General features: G+C 40.9%; 3 protein-coding genes across 9 annotated transcripts in view; all 3 read left to right on the top strand.

Moving 5' to 3' along the window:
• The first annotated feature begins 741 nt into the window (after window positions 1-741).
• On the top strand, window positions 742-9,142 carry ptdss1a (phosphatidylserine synthase 1a). Of its 2 annotated transcripts, none has more exons than XM_034228319.1 (13): window positions 742-1,127; window positions 1,635-1,726; window positions 2,010-2,054; window positions 2,130-2,254; window positions 2,371-2,529; window positions 3,313-3,464; window positions 4,073-4,214; window positions 6,186-6,298; window positions 6,496-6,561; window positions 6,676-6,775; window positions 7,005-7,073; window positions 7,369-7,432; window positions 7,604-9,142. In XM_034228319.1, the coding sequence occupies exons 1-13, from the start codon at window positions 946-948 to the stop codon at window positions 7,723-7,725; spliced, it is 1,431 nt and encodes a 476-aa protein (XP_034084210.1). In that variant the 5' UTR covers window positions 742-945; the 3' UTR covers window positions 7,726-9,142. The 2 variants fall into 2 exon arrangements, with proteins under 2 accessions (XP_034084210.1, XP_034084209.1); XM_034228318.1 differs by having other exon boundaries at window positions 744-1,127; window positions 7,601-9,142.
• A 683-nt stretch (window positions 9,143-9,825) lies between these two features.
• LOC117554103 (E3 ubiquitin-protein ligase NHLRC1-like) lies at window positions 9,826-11,533 on the top strand. The gene has a single exon (XM_034228358.1). It carries the CDS (start codon window positions 9,940-9,942, stop codon window positions 11,185-11,187), a length of 1,248 nt encoding a protein of 415 aa, XP_034084249.1. The 5' UTR covers window positions 9,826-9,939; the 3' UTR covers window positions 11,188-11,533.
• A 563-nt stretch (window positions 11,534-12,096) lies between these two features.
• The window catches only part of kif13a (kinesin family member 13A), a 34,731-nt gene continuing 21,028 nt past the window's right edge, over window positions 12,097-25,799 (top strand). For all 6 annotated transcript variants that reach the window (XM_034228197.1, XM_034228196.1, XM_034228200.1 and 3 more), the window contains exons 1-4: window positions 12,097-12,425; window positions 12,642-12,732; window positions 22,865-22,877; window positions 24,962-25,022. In XM_034228197.1, the coding sequence (XP_034084088.1) occupies window positions 12,371-12,425; window positions 12,642-12,732; window positions 22,865-22,877; window positions 24,962-25,022 (220 nt within the window). In that variant the 5' untranslated portion in view covers window positions 12,097-12,370. The remainder of the gene's footprint in view (window positions 12,426-12,641; window positions 12,733-22,864; window positions 22,878-24,961; window positions 25,023-25,799) is intronic.

Below are 25,799 nucleotides of genomic sequence, written 5' to 3'. Positions count from 1 at the left end.
TGTTACTAACTATGTAAAACTGAACTATACTTGTACAAATACGTTTGAAACTAAATAAATAATAATAAATACAAATGTGTAATTGTCATGCAAAACCCAAAACATTATGCAACAAACTTAAGGGAATGGATCCTTATCAACTAAGTAGGGTTTATCGATACTCTAGTAAAAAAAAATTGCTTTTTGCAAATGTATTATAATAATTATATGTGTCTTATTGCCTATTATTGCCTACAGTTACTGGCCTTTATGCTTGATGGGCTGAACTTGTTTTGTGTAAAATACTTAGCATTTCTACTTATTATTTTACACATCAGAAATAACATAAAGAGTGAGATGTAGACCCCTGCTGGGGGCTGAGGATGTTTTTTGGTTTCAGTGACATGTGAAGCCATTAGCCGCCACGAGGGGGAGTCAAACACACACAATCAAGTGAAGCACATTCACTTTAAGTGCAGGATGTTTTCAACAACACAATCATTTTATATTAAATTAGTTGTTACTGCTATAACTATGTTGATGTTCCCAAACCTGTAGGCTTATGTATTTTATTTAGCTATGAATTCAGGAGTTCACAGTAGTCTCAGATGGTAACGGGATTATTTAAAACGTAAAAAAGTAAACCTCTGGTCATTTGTCAGGCTAGTCGTCGCATGGAGGTCAGTCACGCTAAAAACAATCATCAGCAGCAGCACATGAGGAAGGAGTGAACTCTTCCGCTATGGGACACTCCCTACAAACATGCAGCACCAATCACAAGCAAAAGTGAACAATTTCTTTAAACTGTCTTCCCCTGTTGCTCACTCTGCTCAGCTGTCACGTCTACTTTTAGAAGCTGCTAGTTTAGATATGTAACCGTACATATTAATTTCAACCTGTTTCCTGTGAGTAGTTTGTTTTGGATCACTTTCTCATGAGGAGCTGCCCTCCAGCCTGCGTCCTGCTATGGCGCCCGTGTACAGCGGGTCCCACACCTTGAGCAAGGATGATGTGAATTACAGGAAGCATTTCCGAATGATAAACGAGCAGCAGGTTGAAGATATCACCATAGCGTTTTTCTACAGGCCGCACACGATAACGCTGCTGACATGCACGGTGCTCAGTCTGATGTATTTCGCCTTCGCAAGGTAAGTCGTCCACGGCTAGCGTTAGCTCGCTGGGTTAGCATAGTTAGCTAGCGCTCGGCTAACAGTGATGCTCTGGCAGCACCAGCTACACTAGCGAGCTACTCTTTTAAATGATTTTCTTACTGAAAAAAAATATATCAACACCCACATGAAGAAACTGGGATAAATATCAGTGATGGCTGCCTTAATTCTGCTGTCATTATTCGTCAACTTAAGCCAATAAAAATAGATGTTTGTCTTATAATGCATTATTGATGTACATCATGTCTGTGCTGATATTGGCTACAACAATGTAACGATCTAAGGGACGATGTAACGTTACATTTATTGTGATTATCTGCTTTACAAGCTACATTTTGCTCTACACATCTTTTACAGCTGATGCAAAACCCCCATGTTTGCTGTGTGAAACATATTTACAGCTGTGGAGAGAATATAACACATATACTGCTTGTAAAATGGGCTGTTTAACATAACTGATGATATTTCTGTTTTCCCTGCCTGCAGAGATGATGAAAATAAGGACAATAATCTCTGGGTGGGGCTGATTCTGGTCATCTCCTTCTTCCTTGTCATTAGTGTTTTGGCATTTCCTAACGGTGAGCAAAACACGGAACCTGAAGTTATGTATTTTGTTAATACATAACTACAATACAGTCCCTCAGGTTTGCATAGTCACCAATTACAGTTAGTTTAATGTGTTCCACAAACATTATTTTTGTACTGTGCTACTGATTGCTTACATAGCATACTTTTTGTTAGATCAGGAACCTCATTGTAAAACTGTCCAAACAAAAAAAAGGAAGCAAAAGCAAACAACTGTGGCTATCCCATCACTTGTTGTAGAATACATCGTTGACATCTTTATGTGCCTCACTTTAGGTCCATTCACCAGACCACATCCGGCAATATGGCGTATCGTTTTTGGTAAGTATTGCTAAAAAATAAAACACTTTGGAGGTTACATTTCCCTTTCTAATGTGTTTTCTCTGTGCTGTTAAGGTCTGAGTGTCCTCTACTTCCTGTTCCTGGTTTTGGTCATCTTCCTAAACTGGCGGCAGGTGAAGGACCTGATGTATTGGTTGGACCCAAACCTGCGTTATGCCAAGAGAGAGGCAGACATAATGGTGAGCAATGAAGGCTTACACAGAAAATGTATTTTGTATTGATTAACATGCACCAATTGTGTTCCCTTACATGGGGATTATCAATCATTGTAATGATGCTGCGCTGCTCTTTGCAGGATTACGCTGTGAACTGTCACGACATCACCTGGGAGAGAATCCTGAGCCATCTTGACATTTTTGCATTCAGCCATTTCTGGGGCTGGGGTATGAAAGCCCTGCTTATTCGAAGCTATGGCCTCTGCTGGACTATCAGTATTACCTGGGAGCTTACTGAGGTAAGTAAGCTCACATCATATCAGGTTATAACACATGTTACATCCCCTATCAACCTGTATCCAATCATTCCTTCTCTTGTGGCATGTTTTTCCCTCTGAATCTTTAGAATAGTGACATTTAAGGCTAACTAGGCTGGTGATTTAAAGGAGACCTATCATGCTATATTTGAATAATATATTGTAGGGCCATACCTATATAAGGTATATTTATACGTTTTCTTTTTCAAAATACCAAACAGATCATGCATTTTAGCCATGCCTCATTTCACTCTATTTTGCTCTCCACCCTGTCTTTGCATTCGCTGCAGCTGACCACGCCCCCCTGCAAAGGAGGGGGCCGAGTTACAGCGTCATGTTACCATGCTGTTACCATGCCACGGCAACCTCTCATTCCCCTGATTGGTGGAGAGTTGGCCATATAGGCGGAGCTCCTCTTCACTGACGTCAGACTATTTTCAAATCTGTATCAGTCTGTATCAGATCCGTTGCAGCCCCGTTTTTAGAGATTTGGGTATGGAGGAAAAGAGAGAGGGTTGTGTTTTCTGACACTTGGTGAGTTCCCTGACACACCGGGGACACATATTCATGTATAAAAGACGTACAAAGGTGCATTTTGCATGATAGGTCCCCTTTAAGTGTTTTATCTAGTGGAAATCCATGGGTTTTGGCCCGTTTCAATAATTTTGTAAAACACACATTCAATATTTTCACAGGATGAAACATTATCAGTATTTTTTTCAGATATCATGTATTCTCTAATAGCCTATATTATCTCCTTTTTAGCTCTTCTTCATGCATCTGCTGCCTAACTTTGCTGAGTGCTGGTGGGACCAAGTGATTCTGGACATTCTGCTCTGTAATGGAGGAGGCATCTGGCTCGGCATGACTGTCTGTCGCTTTTTGGAGATGAGGACCTACCACTGGGCCAGTATCAAGTATGAAAATACAGTCTAGAAATCAATACAAGTTACAGTGTCCAGTTTTGTTTTCATTCTTAGTCTGATGGATTTGTCCAGTCTGGTGCAAGCATTCCAGCCCTGATTGATAAATAAAGCTTTAAAAATGTATGAAGGTGAAATATATCCTTAGAGCTTTATGCTATATTATGAAAATGTAAGATTCATTTTATTATCAGACCAATGAAAGACCAGACAAACTTGTGTTTATTTAATCTATTTGATATTAAAAACTCTGAAGCAATAAACAGAAATTCATAAACAAGGAAACAAAAAAACATCTCAATTACACAATAACAAGGAATAGAAAAACTACGATAATACTACTTTGAAATCTCCTCGAGGGAATGCAAGACACGGAGCTATTCTATTGAAAAGGATTCACATCAAGCTAAGCATTTTAGATCCAAAGATGCATAAATTGTTGTTTTGAAACATGATCTTGAAAGTTCATCAAGCCAGAGTGCTAGTGAATGATTAATGTGATGGCATTACTTTCATCCGGCTTTGTCTAATGTACTAACATAATACTTGTTGTAAATCTATCTGCAAGTCTTTGTAATCCTTCTCCTGTGCTTCCCATCCAGGGACATCCACACCACCACGGGGAAGATCAAACGCGCTGCTCTACAGTTCACCCCCGCTAGCTGGACCTACGTACGCTGGCTTGACCCAAAGTCCTCCCTGCAGCGGGTGATGGGCGTCTATCTGTTCATGATAATCTGGCAGGTGGGTCACCGAGAAATCCTCCCTGGCCATCTCAGGCTGACTCAGAGCTGACTAGTCAGGATCATTCAGTGTTTCAGTGTGCTAAGAGTGGGCTTATCTAATTGCCTCCTCTTTTGTTGAAATCTAAAACCACTTTCACATGGATCCATATAACACAAGAGTGTCCTGCTGTCCACACATTGACAGTTAATCCCGTACGGATGAAAGACACGTTAGATTAGTTAGGAGCAATTTGTGGTAATGAGAAAACCATGGATGGAGAACTTGAGTAAGCTCCATTGCTTTCTATTAGAGATTCGAGTGTAGCAGCCACATTTCTAACCAATTGCAACCGTGGCATTGAAAGCTGCTGTCTCTCCTTTTTGTGCGGTGATGAAGCAACATTGTCATCCCTCTTCCTCACTCAGGCAGTTCCCAACTCTCTTGAGGCTTTAAATGGTAATTATCAGTCTGTGAGAGGTAGTTGAAAAGATGGGGGACGTCTCAGCGCGGTGACAGTTTAGCTGCTCTTCTACACCCAGGCTCAAGGCCAAATGAGTGAATAACACTGCAGCAGGCCTCTCATTAGCTTCCATTGGGGATGAGGGGGACTTGGACAGAGTGTCCCCATAAATGAGCTGCTAACTATTTGTTAATTCAAGTGTGACTGGCATTGTAAGATAGCTCTTGTTTGATGGTGTCCTGGCTGAACTTGTTGACCTTTTTCAGTGCATCTGCTCGTTATAAAGCACACATTGAGTCTCATTGCCATTAGACCTTACTCACAGTGCACCTTTTGACTTGTCAAACACAGGCGCAACTACAGTCCTAACAATTATAGTGGCTGCATTCCTTATAAGTAGGCCAGTTCAAGGGCTCTGGTTCTGTACACACAGTCCTGCTGGCACGGCTTATTGGCTCATGTTATGGAACGGAGCTGTCATTAGATGTTATTTGCTACCACACCTGTGCTTGTTCTGTGTAAACCCCTGCTGAGAGAGAGATGTATGGCCCCTAAATCTATAACTGGCGCATGGTAAAGCCAATGGACAACTATGTGATCAAAATAGACAGCTCGTGAGACAAGGTAATTTAATAATAGTCTGACAAAGCAACGATTGTCCTAATGTTGCATTTCCAGAAAAGTATACAGCAACTCTTAAATGCAAGGGCACATAGAAACTAGGAGGAATGGTACAATACATGTAATGCACGTAGGATTAAACGATAAACTTTGAGATTGTTTATAATGAAATAAAGTCACAAACAATTCCTCTCCTAATGACTTTTTTACATTTTCTAGCTTTATAATTTGAAAACAAACAATGAGCCCATTGTTGGAGATGTCCCTAGAAGTTTGAATATAGCAGTGTTAAAAACATTTGACTGTGAACTAATTGTTTATTTACAGACTTCTGCTTTGAAATTAAAAGTATCACATAGTTGTATTATGTTGGCTCTGTATTCAAGCGCACCAGAAATGATGCTGACCTGCAGTTGCAATAGATTAAAAAGGCATCACATCCATATTGTGTCAACATAGTAGGAAATGTCGCCGTTTTCATACGTACAATGGATTTACGACAGTACAGCAGGATAAAGCTAAAGCCAAACAGTGAGATTTCCTTGACCGGCTTAGTCGGTCATATGACCATAATCCTAAACTTGTATTGTGTCACATTGCAAAATATGCTGAAGATGACCCACCCCCCCCACCCACCATTGCAACAAACAACATTGTCAGGGACATTACATTTGGCTTTTTAGATTTGAATATATACATCAAATATGAATACTTTATTTGTTCTTAAATACTGTAATTAACATTATTTATTATGAGACTAAGTATAACAAGTGCTAACATTCCTATACTCTAGATTTCAATCTCAATATGCTTGAAAACTGAAATATTCCATCCTTTTCTCTTTGTTGTATACAGAAGCCATTATATATAACAATCCTTATTCAACCTGCTTTTCTCTTTGTCCACAGCTTACAGAGTTGAACACATTCTTCCTGAAGCACATTTTCGTCTTTCCTGCAAGCCATCCTCTCAGCTGGTGTCGGATCCTGTTCGTTGGTATCATCACAGCGCCAACAGTCAGGTAAAAAGAATCCAACTCAACAATTAAATATTGGTAGGAAAGTAATCCATATAAACTGATATTGAAAGATCTGTTGGGATAGTGTTATATGTTTAAATTGTGATCCGTATTTTGACAGTTTGACCAACATAAGGCAGTCATGTTAAACTACAAGTAATATTTTCTAATGTTTTCTTTGTGTTTGTTCTTTGCTTCAGGCAGTATTATGCGTACCTAACAGACACACAGTGCAAGAGAGTTGGGACCCAGTGCTGGGTGTTTGGGTAAGTGTTTTAGCAAAGGTTGATTATTTTTTGGTTGATTTGTTTTTTAGTAATATTCAAAGTGAACTGCAGGTCGGTCAGAGGCTTTAATGTTTTTGTTCTCCTCATTCACAGGGCAGTAGCCTTTCTGGAGGCCTTGGGATGCATTAAGTTTGGACAGGACTTGTTCTCAAAAACCCAGGTCCTGTACGTGGTCCTGTGGCTGCTGTGTTTGGTAAGATCAGTTCTCAGTAATGTTGCATTTCTGGGTCAAAACAATATACTATGCTCTTCAGTCAGTAGTTGGCTGGTCATACATTGAATATTGTGACTTGCCGTCGACACACATTCACATATTTCTTTCTGTTTTACATCATAAACGTTTCAACCTGAAAAGCTTTATCTGTTGTTAATTATTTATAAAAGATTTTCAACAAATCATTAAACCATCTATCTATTTATAGGCCTTCATTACATTCCTCTGCCTGTACGGAATGGTTTGGTATGCTGAAACCTATGGTCCAAATGAAAAGGTATGTCTATTGCTTTACAGTTAAGAAGTGTATTTGCACTTTCTTGACATTTTTGTAGATTGTTTTTCTTGGATGAGTGCTATGATTTGTCACCTGGTTGCTATGCCCAGAAACATCCCGAACACAGCAATAAAGTAAGAAAGGTTACACAATAAGATCACTTGCCCTGTGTCAATATAAGCTTCAAATCCTTTCCCTTTTAAACATTGCTACCAGTCAGTTTGCTTTGAAAGCTTCACAGGGTCAGGTTTGGTTCTGGTGTGTGTGTCACATGTCTCCTCTTCTCTTTTCACAGACCCTCTCAGAAGACGACTGTTATTACAATGAATATGATGAATATGCGCCAGAAGAGTTAAAAGGTACATTGATTTTGATTTAATTCATCAACCATAAGAGAGGCTGATTTAAAAGTTAAAGCATAGATATTTACAGGAACTGTAATCTTGTAAAGGTCTTTGAAATGGAGTTTTACTCATAATTTAAGGTTCAGTAAAATATTTGTATGAACTCATTCCTCACTGTTTCAGAAGACACAACGCTGGACGAAGACGAAGACGACGACAACGACGACGACGACGACAGCCCGACAACCAGACTCAGAGGGAAGGGCTCCGCAAACACCCAATCTGTCAACGGCCTGGACAGCCAGTAGGAGTCGGAGCCAGTGGCTGGTGTGCGTCTCCTGAACTCACTCCAAGGAGCCAGGTGTGAAGGATCCCAGGTTGAAAAGGGAGTAAAGATGCAACCACTTCCTGGTGTAAATAAAGTCTAGCAAGCCCGCACCTACAGTAGAGTGAGTGGAGACAGAGGAGGAGAAGTGGATATCAGGCCCATGCAAAGTTATTAGGAGTGCACAGAGGCTTGGGCTACAGAGATGAACACTTTAAATTGTGAACTGTAGTCATAAAAAAACCTCCTGAACCACTGATCACAGGTTTCTGTGTGTAGAGACAGAGAGAGGGAAAATGGTGGCGTTAAAAACTGCCTATTGTAGATGTGACTGCATGATCATTGTAGCTAATGAACAATCATTTAGAAACATGTATTCTATGACACAGTATATCAATGATGTTGACTGGTTTACTCCAGCCTTAACTCCAGTATGTTGGACCAACACATTTGAATGTTAAAAGCCATTATGAATAATTGATTACGTTAATTGGAGCCTTTGTGTTTATAGCACACAAAGGACAACGTCTATTAAAAGCATCATCATCTATCGTCTATTTAAATCATAGATGTTCACACTTGTTTCGTGTTTGTAACTTGAATGTGGGCAGAATTTCAATGCAAGACCGCTTTAGCTTGTAAGGATCATTGACTGAGTGTGTGACCAGGAACAAAACGAAACACACAGTCTAAGCACTTTCAGAATGTTTTCTTGCAAATACTGTACATTTAGTTATGCTTGAGTATTTTGTGAATCATTGTAACCTTGAGTGATTTTACTCTCCGTGTCCATCTGTGGCTGCTTTTTTTTCTTTTTCTTTACTTTACTGATTACAGAGGACAATTATTCCGATTCCTGCATGTGACGTCAGGCTCGACCTGTCCGAGTGCAGGTCTGGTTTGACTGTCAACCTTCTTGTTACGGCATATATCGCATCTGCATGGCTGTGTCAAATCAAGTGTTTTAGTAGTAGAATGTTACAAGAGTACTCAAGATCTTTGTATAACACCACACAACAAGGCGACAGTATTGTTATTTTTACGTATTTCACTCTCATTGTAACATTTTAATTCACACCGTGTGCATGTTTCTTTTTTACTCCATACTTTTTTCAGTTTGTATTGAAACTAAATTCTGCTCTTGAGTGCTTTCTTGAAGGTTTCTTTTCATTGCTCTGTCAGCATCATCTTAATAAACATATATCCTTCATAATCCTCGACAATCCAGAGGTGGACCTCTGTGGAATGGACCAGGCTCCTCTGCTACTGTAGACACGACTAAGGGTACATGTCTCTGGATTAAGATGTCATTTGCCAAAAATAAATCCTATAAAAAATGGCTGTTCTTTTTCACTGTGAAATAAAGAGACATAATAAAATGTTTTAAATTTCCTCTTAAACTCTTTGTGGATTATTATTGTAGTTTTTAAATGAAACCGCAGTTTACAGCAACAATAACACCTAACAAAAGGAAATCCTGGATGACCTTGCTTGACCCCCAAAGAGTGCCCTGCTGCAGCAGAGGATTGAGGGATTGGCTGACTGAAGCACTGCCCGTCTCGGATCAGATTTCACTCCGTCTGCAAACCTTGAAACTGAGAGACTGAAATAGCTGCCTCCCTCATGCTGACCTATAACATGTTTTTGAAGGTATGCTTCATGTTCCCTTTGAAGGGAACATAAAATAATGTTCTTTAGGTCTTAACATGAACAGTAGTAACAACTGGAGATCTAGTAATTCCTGAAAGAAAAAGCCATGAGTTGCATGCAGCTGTCGCCACACAGTGAGTGTTCAGGCACACAAACACCAGGTAATGCAATGGAGATCCTGGTTCTGATCCAGAAAGCTGTAATACCTTATATTAATTTATTAATTGTGTGATGTCCTTTGCTTTCAGTGTTCACAACACAATGGGGGCTCCAGCATGTGTGTCAGCTGATTTCCAAAGGAGGGCAGCAGTGAGCCTCAGTTTAATGCATAATGTCACATGACAATTTGGGCCTAAGCAAAGGACATGAGTGTGTTGACAAGAATGTTGCAGTGCTCTGCCTTCATAGCCCTCTCTTCACTAGGCTACTTATCCATATAAGTGAACGGTTGTATTTTTTAATCCAGCTATTTTTGGCTCTGAACCTTTGCAGCCTGCATCAGCTGACTGATCTGTCTGAGTAGGTTTGAAGAACATCAATATAATTCATGGCTGAGGGTCCTGCTTTCCCGAGTCGAGGCTCCCTGAGGAGTCCTGAGGAGATTCTCAGAGAGATCCAGATCAACCTGCTGGAGTGTAAAGTCTGCTTCGAGAAGTTCAGCACTCAGCAGAGGGAGCACAGACCGCAGAACCTCTCCTGCGGCCATGTGCTCTGTCTGGAATGCATCAGGGCTCTGTCCCACCCTCTCCTGAGGAAGCTGGAGTGCCCGTTTTGTCGACAGCTGTGTAGTGTTGACAGCAACTCCCACTGCCAGGCTCTTAGTGACCTGCAGGAGCTGCTGTTGTCCCAGAGTCCCACACCCCCTGCCCCTCCTCACAGGGCAAAGGAAGGTCTTGGCTTGGCTGAAGGTCTGACAGCCAGGGCTCTGCACCACTGCACAGCCTTTGGGGGGTGGGGGACTCTTATCAACCCCACTGGGATATCCGTTTTGGGATCTTCAGGTACTTTAGTGGTGGTGCATGATGGCAAGAAGAGGGTGGTGGTGTTCAGTCCGCAGGGCAGGAAGCTGCACAGTTTTGGGCCAAAAGGACAAGGCAGTGGGGAGATCTGTTTCCCAGTGGATGTGGCGGTGACTTCCTGTGGTCACGTGGTGGTGACAGATGCTGGGGATAAAGCCCTGAAGGTTTTCACCTCCAGGGGAAACCACGTGTTGACGGTGAAAGATTCCTTTCAGATGCCCTGGGGTGTAGATACAGACAGCTGTGGGCACATCCTGGTCTCAGACTTCCAGGCCGGTACGCTGTCTCAGGTAAAGGTGAACTTTATAAACGGTCTCGCTGTAAAGCATCAAAGAGTCGTATCAGACCTGCAGCATCCAAAAGCGGTGGCCTGCTGTGGAGCGACTGGGAACACTGCAGTGATGGAGCATTTACCTGAGGACACATATCCACCAGGGAGGAACCCACACACCAGGCTGAGAGTGTTCACAAAAGACTTCCGCCTCCTTTATCAGACGGACACTTTCAGCTTGATGCTGCAGTCAAAAGTGAGGCTGCAAATGTCAGTCATGACCTTTGACCAAAATGGAGATGTGATTGTTATTGACTCCAATATGGGGATGATTTGGAGTTTGGGGCAGCTCCAGAGTGGCCCCGCCCTGACCCCATTGGTTGGTGATGACCTTATCCGCCCAGTTGGACTGGTGACACTGAACAACTCCCTCATCATTCTGGATGGTGGAGACCATACAGTGAAGATGTATTCTGCTAAATCTGATAATGGGCCCTTGATATAGCTAATGTATGGACAGTATTACAGGAGCTACAGTATGTGAAGTGCAGCTTATCATGGGATAAGATGACCTGGCAATACTATTGATACATATAAGTAAAGTTCTATATTGAAAATGATAAATGTGAATATAATGAAATTAGAGGTATATGGTGCATTGGGTTGCATGCTATGAAATGTATAGACAACATTTTAGACCGTTTTTGGTTTGATTTGTTACATTCAACTGTTTATTGTTATTGTGATACACTGGATACTTTCAGCTTTTGGAGCCACATAAATCAAATGAAAAAAATAATCACTTTTGATTAAATTGCTCACATTTAATATTTAGAAGGACAGCAATCTATGATGAGGATTTGAGCAAAAATAAGTGGTTTTGTTCTAATGGGGTCTGCTAAAAAAGGGGACATTGGGTCTCAGTACCCAATGTGCCCTTTTTTAGCAGACCCCATTAGAACAAAACCACTTATTTTTGCTCAAATCCTCATTACATTTTCCTATAATTAACACTTACACATGGTGGATGTAAAAATGTCCTCAAATATGGTTACTTAAGTTATTATGGGTATGTGTGTAAACTAGTGAAACATATGTAAGTAAAGTTATATAATAAATAAAACAAATTACAAAATGGTTTGTGACATAAAAACTGGGAATATTAGGCTATTTTAATTTGGTGAGAGTAATAATACTAATGTGTTTGTCAGAGAGTGTGCTTAGACATTTTAATAAAGCCTTTTTAATAAACCCTCATCTCTTCTGACCTCCTAACTGTCCTAACATGATGCTTTTCTCGGGAGCATGTGAATGAACATGTCAGACAGCCTCACATTGCTCTCCCCCTGTCTCCCCCCATTAAGCGGCGTGGTGCGTAAATCCTTTCCCTGTTTGGCACAGCCGTCTCCAGTCCGCCAGAGGAGAGCAGTCGTGCTCCCAGTGGAAGATGGCGGTGGGGATGCTGTCTGGGGCTGGAGCAGTGTGCTGGATTTGCACAAAAAGCGAACCTAGATGGATATAACGGAAAAATGAACACATTGCTATCTAATTTCCTCGAGGTCTGGACTCTTTTAGGGCTGTTTAACTAGAGTCTGTTGCCTTTTTTACCGGCAGAAACCCGGGCTTCTTGTCGGGGATTCACAGACTATACATTGCTAGCTCAGCGCATAGACAGGGTGGGAGTAAAAATGTCGGATTCAAAGGTAAAAGTTGCAGTGAGAGTTCGGCCCATGAACCGCAGGGGTAAGTGTTATAACGATGATTTCTCTTCGCAAACTGTCTGTCTCCTCGGATTCATGCAACATTATCATAAAGTTTGGATTTCTTCGCCATTGCTGCTTTCAGCTCGAGTTATGAAGTCAGAGCTCAGTCTATTGAACACAGCTAAAGTCGCTACGATTTTACTTTTCACACCCCCGCAATCTGCTTTACTTTCCAATAACACACTTCTCTCCACAGAAATTGAACTGAATACAAAATGTGTTGTGGATATGGAAGACAACCAAACAGTTCTACACCCACCACCCTCAAATGGAAAAGGAGACAACAGGTAAACAAAGCTGAAACCCTGCCAACTCTTTGTATTTGCAAATGAATACAGGCCTATGGTACATTATTTCAAGAAAATGTAGTGCACTGAGCATGTTGTAAGGCATATCTTTGCATAGTTTCAGTGCAATAGAGTCAAATAATGTTGTGCAGCACCTAATGGGGCTTTGGCTGTTTCTGAACGAAAAAGCAGAGAAACACTCACTGTGATGATAACCTTATCCCACCCCTGATGTCATACAGTATCATTCAAGGTTAGCATCAAATCATCTATCCAGTTTTAAAGTCTGAGAAATACAAACATTATTCTGGTACACAGTAATGGTGATACAAGCTGTAAGCATTCATCTTGGATTAAGACCATTTCTTAACATAATTGCCAGTGAATGCTGTACATAAGCAGGAATTCTGCACTCCTGCTGCTGATGATATGATCTCTGGCAGCCACCTGCTTGCAACATGATATTATTGTTATGTAACTCATAGAGGAACTTTTCAATACTAATCACCTTAGCATAATAATATTATCCACTTATATCGCAAATCTGACATTGGGTTTTATGGCCATGGGAGGCGTAAAACATGAAGACGCCTGTTAGACTGAACAGATTAATGTCAAGCCTCAGGGCATCACCAAAGACAGAACTAATTCAACTTATGTAGCTTTCAAACCACACATTGTGTCTTGTAAAAAATTAATTCTCTACACTCTTATCAGATATTTGAATCGCAAACAATTGAAGAAAAGCTTTGCATCTTGTAGTGTTTCACACTTTGCCTTTCTGCAGTGAAGGTCAGCAAAAAGAAGCTACAGTTTCTGCCTGGCCTGCATTCTGACATGCTTTCAGATTGTAATGAGGAGTTCACACAACGTCTAGGCTAATGCTGTATGATTGGGAATGCCTGTTAGCAACGGTCAGAGATGTATATATTTCGGCCATTGTAGTGGTTTTGTACAGTTTTACGCTTGGTTCAGTGGCCACTGCTGCTGGTTTCACACATGATTAAACAGCTGACCTGATTCCCCTCCGGTGCAAACACATTTTAAGAATAATAAATGAATTATTTCTCAAATAGTCTGAACAACTCTTCTGTAATAAAAGTGCACAGCGTGACTGCTAACATGAAGTCATAGGAGGCGAAACCTGCCACAGGGAAGGATTTTCTCATGGCCCACATCCAGCCTTGTTAAACTGTAACACTTTCTCTGCTGTTCCATGTAACTAACAGTCAGCATTACATGGTAATAAGCTTTCTGCCCCAAAAGCTCCAGTCCACACATTAACCTGTATTTAAGGCAATTATCAGAACAGAAATTGCCACACAATGGCAGCATTCCAGGCAATTAAACAAATCACACTCAAAGCTAACATATGTCAGAATGGGAAACATAACAGAAGGAAAGGCTGTCCTGGGTGAGAGGTCAGAGGAACGACAATGAGTTCACAGAGTTTAGGAGTAAATACATCTGCAGTATTTTCTCAGTGAAGTGTTATTTGGATCTGATGCTGGATCTTTCCAATGCTACCTGTTGCTATGTTGTTGTGTGCGACACAAACCCATTTCGCATCCAGGCGGGGTTTCCATATCTGATTAAGATGTCGTATCACTCTTGAATGTTTTTTTTACGGATTTTTTTATTAGTCAAAACCTTTTTTATGTAGTAGATTCTGTAGCTGCAAAGCGACTCCAGTTCGGTTTGGTTGTATTATGTCACATTTCTTTTCTATAGTGTAGTCCAGGCATATAATTACTTGTTGACATTTCAGTGCTAGTGCAGTGTGTGTTTTTGTGTGTGTGTTTAGGGTATCTGTGTTTAGACTGCCATGGTTTTCTTAAACCATATAATTTGCCTCTTGGCTTCTTGTGAAGCTGAAGAAGGGAATACCCTGAGCTTTGCCTTGTATTCAAAGACACCTGCTCCTGTGTGTCAAATGTAGTGGGTATTAACATGCCAAATATGGCTGTAGGCCGAGATCATGGGAACTTTCTCACTCCCATGGGAATTCTCAGGCACAGCCTCAAAGAGGAGACAGCCGTAATGGATATTTTTATATTTCAGTGTAGGTTTTGGGGTTTAACAATGGGAAGAAAAATGACATAACATTGTTTGGATTTCAGTGTACCTATATTTCCCAATAGTTTTGCTCAATACCAACAAAACTAACAATGACTTCAGTCTGATGAGATATGAAGTCTCTAGTGGGGTGAAAAAGCCACTTTTATGTTGGGGACATTGAAAACTTTCCAAAATGTATCTGAACTTATTCAGGAGACCACATAGCTCCATGAAAACATTTAAGTCACCTAAAGAATTTGAAGAAATATCAGGGATTTACTTTGATGGCTAAGCCTCAATCTTTGCACCGCTGAGCATTAAAGCAACACTCGTGACCCGAGCCCCCCTCTCCTATTTCCCTGAGAAATGAACATTAATCTCAGTAGTGTGTGAATGATTGTGACTCCAGGGCGACAGGTTAAGTTTCCCAAGTTTAATCTTTCATCTGCCTGTTGAGTTGGCACGAACGGGAGTTTTCAAATGGGAATATGGTAAAGTCTGTCTGCTCTCCTTAGAGGTTCGGACACAATGAAGGAGGAGGGGAAGAGGCAGATAAATACCTGAGGCTGCTGTCTGCTAAGGGATAGAGTGCTGGAGCATCATGACAGGAAAATACCCTCACACAATGGGACCGTATTACATTTATCGTATCCCAGCATGTCTGTCAACTTTCAACAATTGAATGCAGGCCCATCCTGCCTTGTCCTTGCCTTGCCTATCCACTGAATGTTAACCCTGCTTTTCTGCATTTTGTATTAAAAATCAATAGCTAACAACAACTACCTTTTTTAAAGAGGCAGATCAGAGTGTAGTTTATTTCAGGTGAATTACTTTCCTATCCTTCCACTGTAGTGTACAAAATAACTAGAAATGCCTCTTCTAGATGATGTATGTCTTTATCTGAAAATGGCCGTAACCAAGCTTGTAATTTCTGCTCTAATCTCTTCCTTATCACTTATGGTTACAATAGCTAATTTAGTTTGATCTTCTCTTCACTGAGTTGTCTTGCTTACTAGCATATTGTAAACTGAGAAAGGCTTACCCTGAGAGAATGCTACTTCTACTGCATAAACAGTTGTTTAAAAGCAGCCTTTAAAAAAGAAAATAGACATTTTTGTAACTATACTGATTAGCTTTTTGAAGAACAATTAGATAATAAGATCAATACCAATCACATCAGTACAGTAATATGAAGCCTTAGCCAGCAGCTGGTTGGTTAGATTAAACAGGGGAAATGTGCACAATATTTTTTTTACTGGCAGAAACAGGCTTTTCAGGAGACAGACTTAAATAGACAGACGCGTAAACAAAGAGTTTCAAACAGAGGATGAGTACAGATTCAATCAGACAGTATAGATGTTTTATTTGAACATCAAAGCATACAGACATGTTCTCGAAGAAATCCCCAAAAAATGATCTTAATATGTCCCCTTTAAGAAAAGTGTTATACATGTCAGTCTCCTGTGTTGTTGAACTTTAGGAAGTTATTACATGTTGTCTCTGGTCACATATGACCAAGTTTGATCATACTTTCCAAAACAAGCCTTTTACTGAATGACAATGCTGCCTTGTCTAATGGCTGCACTCAGGAATGTTCCCCTTGTCTTTGTTCCCTATGTTCCAATAATCAACCTTTCCATTCAGTAAGATGTTGTTCTCAGAGTAATGCGGCCTAAAATCACCGCAACCTTCCTCTGTAAGGCTTTGTTCATGCGTGCTATTAGGAGAAAGTGTTGTGTGTGGCTGATAAAGTGATTGTTTCCCTCAGGGACTGTTCCTTGTTTGTTTAGAGGGTGGGACATTGTTTACATCTTGATGCGGAATTGAGAAAAGATGGCGCGCTCCCTCTTTGTCAAGCCTGTGTCTCATTAATCTCAGATGTGGCTGCTCACTCTGAGAGCAGAATATGTGAAAAGCCATACTTGGACATTTCTTCCATACCCATTCTGGTTTTCCTCCTTGCATGATTCTCTCAGATTTTTTAAAAAGTTTTGATGCGGCTTGTTTTCATGTTTTTTCATGCTGGTATATGTCTATTGTTGACTCATTTTCAGTCTGTGAAGTGGAGCCGGGCAACATTAACATCAACATATTATTTTAACTCGTCTCTGTCTGGAAAAAATACTGTCCTCATTAGATTGAATTATATTCAAGCTAATAATTACTGTAAACATGTCTTTGTCACATTTCTCTTTGAAACTAATGACTTTTTTGATCTGTTTGGAACATCATGAGCATGATTAGTTTGGCCATTGTTGTCTATTGTCCGTCATAAGGCAAATGCATTCAGATACGTGACATCGACAAGTAGAAAGGGTTAAAGGAGGTGTGTCCTGGTAGTAAATGTGTCATGTAATGTTCCCTTTAGGAGGAAGCCTTACCAAATTGAACACATTGATGAGCTTGACTTTTCTCTGGTTAGTTTTTTTAAACTAGATGTAAGGCTTTAGAGCGATGTGGTCAGTATCGCTCTCTGTGTTTTAGCATACACACAGCATGCTGCTGACCCAGCTTGTGACAGTGCTGTCATAAATGCCAGAGATGATTAAATTAGACCCTGCCTGCATCATATGTTGTGTTTAGTAACGTTTGTTATGGAAACTTTGAAGGTCCCACGCAGAAGTCGTTATGAGCATCATGTGCAGTGCGGAGGACAACGTTGTTCATTAAAGCTGTTTTTAAGTTCCTGCGCTTGGCTTCCATATTGGAACTCTGACTCATGAAGCTGCCTCCATGTTTATCACTGTTGCCTAGCGACAGCAGTTGCCAAGTTACAGAAACATCCTCGAGTTATGTTGAGTGATATCCCGCAGCCACCCCAAATATTTTCATAGGAAGCTAATTTTAGCATTTTGAACAATGACCCATCGATACATTTGTTTCAGAAAAGCTTAACTAGCTAATACCAATGATGGAATATAACAAAGTACATGTTCTCAAGTACTGTACTTAAGTACAATTTTAACGTACTAATACTGCATTTGTGTATTTCCTTTTTAATCAATTTGTACTTAACATCAGTCCAGAGGGACATATTGTGACATATTGTGTACTTCACAACATTTATCTTGCAGGTGAAGTTGCTACCTTGCTGGTTTCTGTTAGAATAAATATTTTGTTGACGTTACGTTTATTGAGAGTAAAATCATGCTTAAGTATTCATTATACCACATAGGTTGCAAAGTTAAAGTTAAATTCAGTACTTTTACTACTTTACCTTGTTGTACTGATACTTCTACTTAGTAAAAGGATCTAAATACTGGAAATGTTGATGAGTAATAAAACTGAAGAAGCTCCACTTATGGTTTGTGTGGCAGAAGTCAGAGTTTGCTGTCTCAGTAGATTTGATCCATCCTGCAGGTCTGTTTCTGTCATCAACAAGGCAACTTCCTTTAGTGCTGTTTTTTCAATACTTCTGCATGTAAGTTGTCATGTTTACTTTGGATCACTCTGCTTATACAAATGACTCCCAGCTCAGTGTTGCATTAGGATCATCTAGGGTGCTCACCTCTCTCACTGAAACCTGACACACCAACTGCTCAGCATTTTCCTGCTCTCTGCTGTCTGTCTGCAGCAGGGTGCCTCTGCTTCGAGTGGGATGGGGGCCCGTGCGTTCTAAAACATACTGAACGCCATCTTGAAATGTTAGCCTGTCCCTCTGAGAGCATAGTGTCAACTCAACTCTCTCTCGTTCCCTCTCTCCACTCACTCATCCTTTTCTCTCTCCATCCTCTCTCTCTCTCCTCTCTCTCATCTCTCCTCTCTCTTCTCTCTCCCTTGTCTCTCCTCTTGCCTCTGCATCTCTCTCTCCATCTCCTCTGTCTCTCCTCCTCTCTTCTCCCTTCTCCTCTCACTCATCCGATCTTCTTCTTCCTCTCTCTCTCTCTGTCTCGTCTCTCTCTCTCTCACACACATACACACACACACACGCTCAAAGCATACTTTTTGGCTTTGGAGTTTGTTGAATTGTAATTGACTGCTGAAGTGTTTCAAAAGGGGAAAAAGGTCACATGTGCTGTTTAAAGGAGGCTTAAAGGGTGGGGGAGGCAGAGTTTTAGCAACAGATCAGACTTTAAATCAATGGGAGGAGTGCTAGCAAAAGACTGTAATTTGCGAGTGTATGTGTGCATCGCAGATACATGTTCTGAATGTTATCTCTGTGGAGGGTTGACTTCGGGTTTTGACCTATATTCTATTAATGCGGCAGGATTATATTATCAGAAGTCTTACAAAGCTTACACACTGACAAATTTGACAGTATCCTTCATGCATTGGGAAACGGGTAGCCAGAACATGAGCGGTTTTGATTTAATTATTTTTAGTTATTATTTGAAACAAATGTTCATTGCTTTCAAACCCTGTTTTCAGACGATAACGCTACTGACATCAGTTTGGTAGCTAACTTTAAGCAGCCTGCTCCCAATGTGTCAGTTGGAGAGTTATTAAGAGCTGTCAGATTAAATTAAATTATACATATAAAATATATATTTTGTTTTAATTTTTTTAAGGGTGGAGAGATGCACCAGTAAGTGGATGATACCGTAGATTAATCTGGTGTGTTGCCTACTGGGCTAGTAGAGCAGTTTTCGGTGGCATAATAACCCAGTGGCCTTAATCCGGCTCCATAACCCGCGGGTGGGGGGATTCCAATGCTGCTCTCCCCACTCTTCATACCTTCCTTTTGGGCACCAGCATACATCTTTCTAAAGTATTTGTGATCCTAACGCGTCTGACCCTCAACATTGCATGTTAAAATGATCCCAGTCTGATTCTGAGTAGGGATTTCTTACTAAAAGTGATTAGAGAAACCTATGATAGGGTTTGGGGCCCGTTTACTCAACTGTTAGGTGATGTTAATGTGTCAAACATGCTAAGAAATAACAATGGGAATCCATGAGAGCGATCTGGTTGAATGGAAAAGTAAAGTACTTCTTAAACTGCTGTGACTATGTACACTTTTTAGGATAATGTTGCTACTGCCCAATTTTATTTTATTTTTAAATTTCATTTAATTAATGTCTCTTATTTTTATTATATATTTTATATTTCAATTTCATTTAATTTTTGTAATGATGTCCTGTCTTGTCTTTGTCTCTGGTTTTCACATCATTTGTTTTATTTTAATGTTTTGTTGTAAGGTATGGTGTGTCTTGTTGTTTAAAAGAATGAAAAATTAATAAACATATTGTTTAAAAAAAAAAAAGTGATAAGAAACAAGGATTTCATAAAGAAGATCAAAATGTGCTCCTTTAATCCGTCTGCCATGGCAGGATCAGTATCGAGGGGTGGGGGATCATCGTATTGTGGAAGGCCAGTGTCCCCCCTCGGCCAAGTTGAAATCACTCATGGGTGCCTTGGCATCAGGTAGCTGCAGGCCTTTGATGACGCTCAGCATGCAGAACCACCCCCCATGGGACCCTATACTTCAACATGCCCTGCTGGGTCTGCAGTGTCCGCCTGCATCTGCCTCTGAGGGGGAGAATCTGATGTTATCTGGCACTTCTGTGCCATACTGTACATGTGTGTCACACACTTGGTCAACCACAACACATCCTTTAATAAGCCCTGCAGTCAGCGACTTGGCATGCGTGCTGACTATTAAGCAAATGACCCGCAGGCTTCATGCTTGAGTCACTTAGAGCTGCACTGAAACATTTGTGACAGAGCTGCCACTGGTAGAATTTAAAAGTGTTCAAACAAATGATCCTAGGGTTAGGGTTATCATGTGTAAACAATGTAGATTTAATTACAAAACTAGTTAAAATCAAAAAACTAGTTTTTAATCGAATATTGTTTCAGTCATTTGTCTCTGCTTCCAGCTTTTAAAGTGTTTGTGGCTTTTTTGTCATAAATTACAGTAAAAAAATATATTTTCAGAGATCTGCTTGTTTCTACTAAACAAGTATTAGAAGTAGCTTGAAAAGATCACCTTGGCTCTGGAAAAAAGTCCTCAAAGGAGTATTGTCTTATTGATAGACCTTAATCATTTTATTTCAAATGCAGCACCCACTGCAATAAACATATTCATGATTTTTACACAAGGTGCAATGATATTTAGTTTTTTAAACAGTCCTAATTAGTCATTTTTCCCCTAAAACATTGTACAAATACACAATTGTTTGCAATTTCTTGAAATTATAAATCCTATGAACGTTCAAAATAATGTATTTCTACTACCAAATATGGATGACATAGCTTGTGTTTTACAAGTAAGGTACAAACTGCTCAGAAGGACAGATTTATAGAGAGATTAAAGAGATTATATCCAAAACAGAATGGGAGAACTGAAGTCTAATGTACTTTGATTTATTGAGGGGGAGATCTTAGTGTTGTGATGGGGGAGGGAAGTAATGCATTTTTTGAATCAAACACATTTTATATTAGACTTTATGAATGAAATCCTAAATGTAGCAACCTCGAAACAGTTCCCCCATTGTCTTGTTAAGCAACCATGGCACACCATACGACGATAATACGACACAATGATTTAGAGCCATCAAACCACTGCTGCAGCTCTCACTCAGTAGATGTAGTGTCTTCTGCTGCAGAGTCTAGACTGTACACATTCCATAACTGCATGTTTTGTCTCTTCGTTTAGTGTGTGTCTGTGTGTGTTTGCCTCTGTCTCTCTCTTTCCGGTCTTGTTTCTGTTGTCCCTCTGTTCTCCATAGGGATACATCTGGTCTCTGTCTTTGTCCATTCCTCATTCTTCGCAGGGCTGTTTGCTCTCTATTTGTTGTTTTAACTCTCCCACGTTTTCCTTTCATCTTTGACATCTCCACTTTGTAGCAACACTGAAATATGAAGGTTTTTTTTACCTTTACCCAACGTTGTTAGTTATGCCTGGTCAGTACCTTTTGATTATACCTCCTAGTCTACCCACAGGAAGTTTCGATGTGTGCACCCTGCTGTCTGATATCTCATAGCTCCTCACTCTGTTCTGCAGTGTGGAGGGCCCGGTTAGAGGAGGGGTCCCTGCTGCTGTCTTTGTCTTCTCTGAATGACACCCAGTCACAGTGGTTGTCAGAGGCCCAGATTCAGGGTCTGAACCCATACGTGGCCCACCCACCCTCTCTCTGCTGTCCCTGATCATAATGAGTACAGTTACTTTCCTGGAAAGAAAGAAAATCTGTTCTCAATTCCTACCTTTTAATTTAAACTTACAGAAGATGTTTTTTCCTGGGCTTTTCATACAGCTCTCCAGGCGTGCTATTATCGGTGACTCAGCTCCATGTGTGTGTGACACTCTGGTGCAGTGTTTCAGTGGCCCTGTATTAGTTACTGAGTGAAGGTGATGCCCACCTTTGTCTCTGTGTCAGTAGACGCCTGCAGGAGGACTCTGCTGACGGTTGAAGGACAGGACTGGGGCCGATATATAGAAGCGCTAGAGTCCTGTATATGTTGTACTGGCATGTGCAAAAAAATGTGATCCTCTATTTTTTTGGAGCTGTTACTTTATTGTTATAGAATTTCTGCTTTGGGGAATTCCCTCCCTGGTTTGGAGAATAATCCTACATAACTCAGTGCCATATATATGACCCTTTTGTCCTTGGTTCCGGCAGCTGCTTATGCTGAGTGCGGCTTCCCCAACCTGGCCTCTCTGTTAAGTCCACAGCCATAAGAGCTATTTACTCAACAGAGTCAGTGGGACATTGAATCCTAAATCTCTTCTCTTCCTCACGCTCCACTGGCCCAATTATGAACCAAATCACAGCAGCACCTACCACTAGGAAATGCTAGATGGTAGCAATCTGTGCCCAAGTGAATGACAGAAGGAATTAATGAAGAAGCCACGCAAGGAATTTAAAAAATGTAAAAGTTTGAAAGGAGTTTCATAAAAAAAATTGCTTTGGTTTCAATGTGCATATTTTAGTGTCCGAAAAGCTGTTTCTGAGGCAGACAATGGGAAATGTCCTGCTGTGAGAAGTGCAGCTGCATCTTACAGAGTGTGAACATGTTCTGACTGTTAAATTGTATCAATGCTAACCATTTTATTTCTTCTCTCCCCTCTTTCTTTTCTGGTTCACCCGTGGGTTCCTCCTTTTTATGATGGATTGCACCTTTCGTTCAACAGGAAACAATCCAAGGTAAGTTTTGTGTGTCTGTTGCTACAAACAAAGAAGCTGGCCAGCATCAACAGAGCTGACATGCAGTGTCAGCAGGAGCAGTAATCTGTAGTGACTTTCACTGACTGTCCTGGCATCACATGTACTGAAATCCTCCAGAAGCAGGATGCTGCACAGGCAACCTTATCCTCTGAGGGGAGGAGAAGCATCCTGTACAGGTCCTACTGTTGTGCCGTTGTTTCTAGGGACATGATTGAGAGTGTTTTAGTAGTTTGGTGGGTCAGCAGGAGCCGGATAGATGTCCGTGTGAATGTGTCAGCGCTCTAAGATCTCGTGAACACCCATAAAAGCTCTACAATAAGAGAGGGATGAGCGCGGACACTGGGGCAGTGTGTGTGCGCATTCAAAGCTGCATTGTTGAAGTGCACCCCCACCTCCCCCCTTGACAACACGCTGGTGACTAGCTCAGAGATGTTTCACACACCAGGGCCAGGCTTTGTACTCAGTGCACTCGGCCGCTGATGGGACCTGATGAGAGCAGGGTCTCTGGGGCCTGTGAACCTGAGTTACCCTTCAGCTAGACCGTGGCTGTCTGCTAAGTTGTAGTGGCACTCAAATTAAACTCCCTGCTTTGTAAATGGGAAACTGAGGTTGCTGTCTAATCACGTTCGACCACATTTTATCCCAGAAATGACAAAAAGGGCATTGTGCCTCTCGGCTTCATCATTATTTGTACTACTGATTGATAGTAATGGTCCAATCATGAACAATTTGTTGCACAGTCACACCCTGAGGCTGGACGGTTACAGAGCAGAGCAGATTTAAGCCCTAGTTACCAAACCAGCCCTAATTGAGAATGATGGCCCTTTTTGTTCCTTTGAATGGCACCCACTCACTTGTCTGAAGTCACAAGAGGAGGTCTTGCTTTCAAAGTATTCAGGGATCTCAGTGCTTCCCATGCTGACTGTGCAACCAGTAGTTCCCTGGCCAATAGCCCTTATTATGATTAGAAGGGAACACGATTATTTGGGGTATTTGTGCAGGGAAAGTGCTTTGGCAGAGCTGCAGTCGTGCACTGAAAGCCACGAGTAGTAACACGCAGCACTGTTGTGCTTGCACAGCAGGATGACAGGACTGCAGCAATGGTTTCTGCATTTCAGAGGAAATCTTTATAAAAGGAGCTTAGCTGGCATAACATAATATTATTGTTTTATCCAAAAAGTTGCAGAGAAGCAGCATAGATAGAAAAAGATATGTGATTATAAGATTGTCAATATTCCTTACAGTTACATTAATTATTTAGTCTTCGAAACAACCTTAATATAACCTTAAAACATAATTGAGACCCACTCTCTGTAACTTTAGATTTAATGGTAGATAGAGTAAGGCAAAGGGATGGAGCAGCAATCATAAAAGCTCTGTTACCTTGTTCAGTATGGAATTTAGAAAGTTACATATCCCCTATCAACATACGCTGTTAGTGTATTAAAACAAATTATATATGCACCATTTGTATATTAACTAATGGAAACTAAAGGATTTTGATACGTGTGGGTATTTCCAGCATAGGCAGTAACAGGAGTAGTTCTGTCTGTGAGGAGTCGGGGTCCTTGCTAAATGAGGCCATGCTCTTTCCCAGAGACCATCCTTTCTGTGTGTTCTCCTCTCAGAGCTCATGCAGGTGCCGGGGGGACACAAGGGGTCTCTGCTGCTGAGAGCCAGCCTGCACCACCGGGAACTGCCACGGCCCCGTTTCCTTGGAGACGGGGGTCACTGGGCGCTGGAATTTCTTCTGGGGAGCGCTGACCCTGATTTATGAATTCATTTAACTCCAGCCACTATGAAATAACTCGGCGATTTGTGCAGACAGTCATGGCGCGGTCTTAACGAGCATCACCTTACCAACAATACTCCGTTAGACTTCATCTTACTCACTCAGACAGCCCCCGTCCTGCTGATTTACTGCAGGGTGGCGTGGTTCGCCACAATAAGCCTGTCTTTGTACCACAAAATAAGTAAGACCACTGAGGTTGTTTTTGTGCTGTACATGCTTGGACAAGTGTGAGAAGTGTGTGTTTACACTCTTTGTGCTGACTTCCCTGCAGGTGTTTGCTTTTGACCACTGTTTTTGGTCCATGGATGAATCCAACGTTCCCAAATATGCTGGTGAGTCATAAATGCTGAATCTGATACTCCACTCAAACTCAAATGAAATCCCCTTTAAAAACCTGCTTAGCTTTGTGCAGCAATAGCGCATGGAAACTCCCTACTTGATGGTCATGTTTTTTGCATAAAGCAAAGCAAAGCATTGTGTACTGTAGGTATATATGGTAATTTGCATTTTGAGAGAATACATACAAATATCCGAGTTAATTGTCCCTAAATTATCTCAAAAGAATAAAACCATCATGGTGTTTTGTACTATACATACAAAAACATACATGTATTTGTAACATGAAGAGTAAAAAAAAGCATTTCCTATTGTGCTTCTGTAATTGACAATTCTAATGAGTTTTGAATGGAAAAAGTTACAGCTCCATTTTTAGGTTTAGGTGAGGTAATTATGTCCATGCTGAAGTAGATTTACATAATCATTGTACATAATTTCCTTGTCATATTGCTCTCATTTTGTGATGGAAATGCTTACATCTGCTTTGTGCTGAACAGACAAGGCAATCTGTTCAGTGAAGGGCCGCCTCAAGGCCCAGGCTTTATATAGCTCGTTAAACAGCTGTCCCATTCAGCAAAAGCACGACAGCAACACGACAGATTTCTCTACATAGCATTTTGCATACGACCAGACAGGATTCTGTCATCTTTCATGAATACTTTTTCCGAATTTCTGAAGATGAAATAATTCTTTATGTTTCCTGATTAGTGGCCCTTGTTGATACAATTCTCTGTGTTAATGTTATTGCACTTATTCAATGATGCAAAACAGAA

The sequence above is a fragment of the Gymnodraco acuticeps genome, unplaced genomic scaffold (assembly GCF_902827175.1).
Source record: "Gymnodraco acuticeps unplaced genomic scaffold, fGymAcu1.1, whole genome shotgun sequence".
Taxonomy (NCBI): domain Eukaryota; kingdom Metazoa; phylum Chordata; class Actinopteri; order Perciformes; family Bathydraconidae; genus Gymnodraco; species Gymnodraco acuticeps.
The sequence above is the reverse complement of the archived record's forward strand: the minus strand, read 5'-3'. Positions and strand labels throughout refer to the sequence as shown.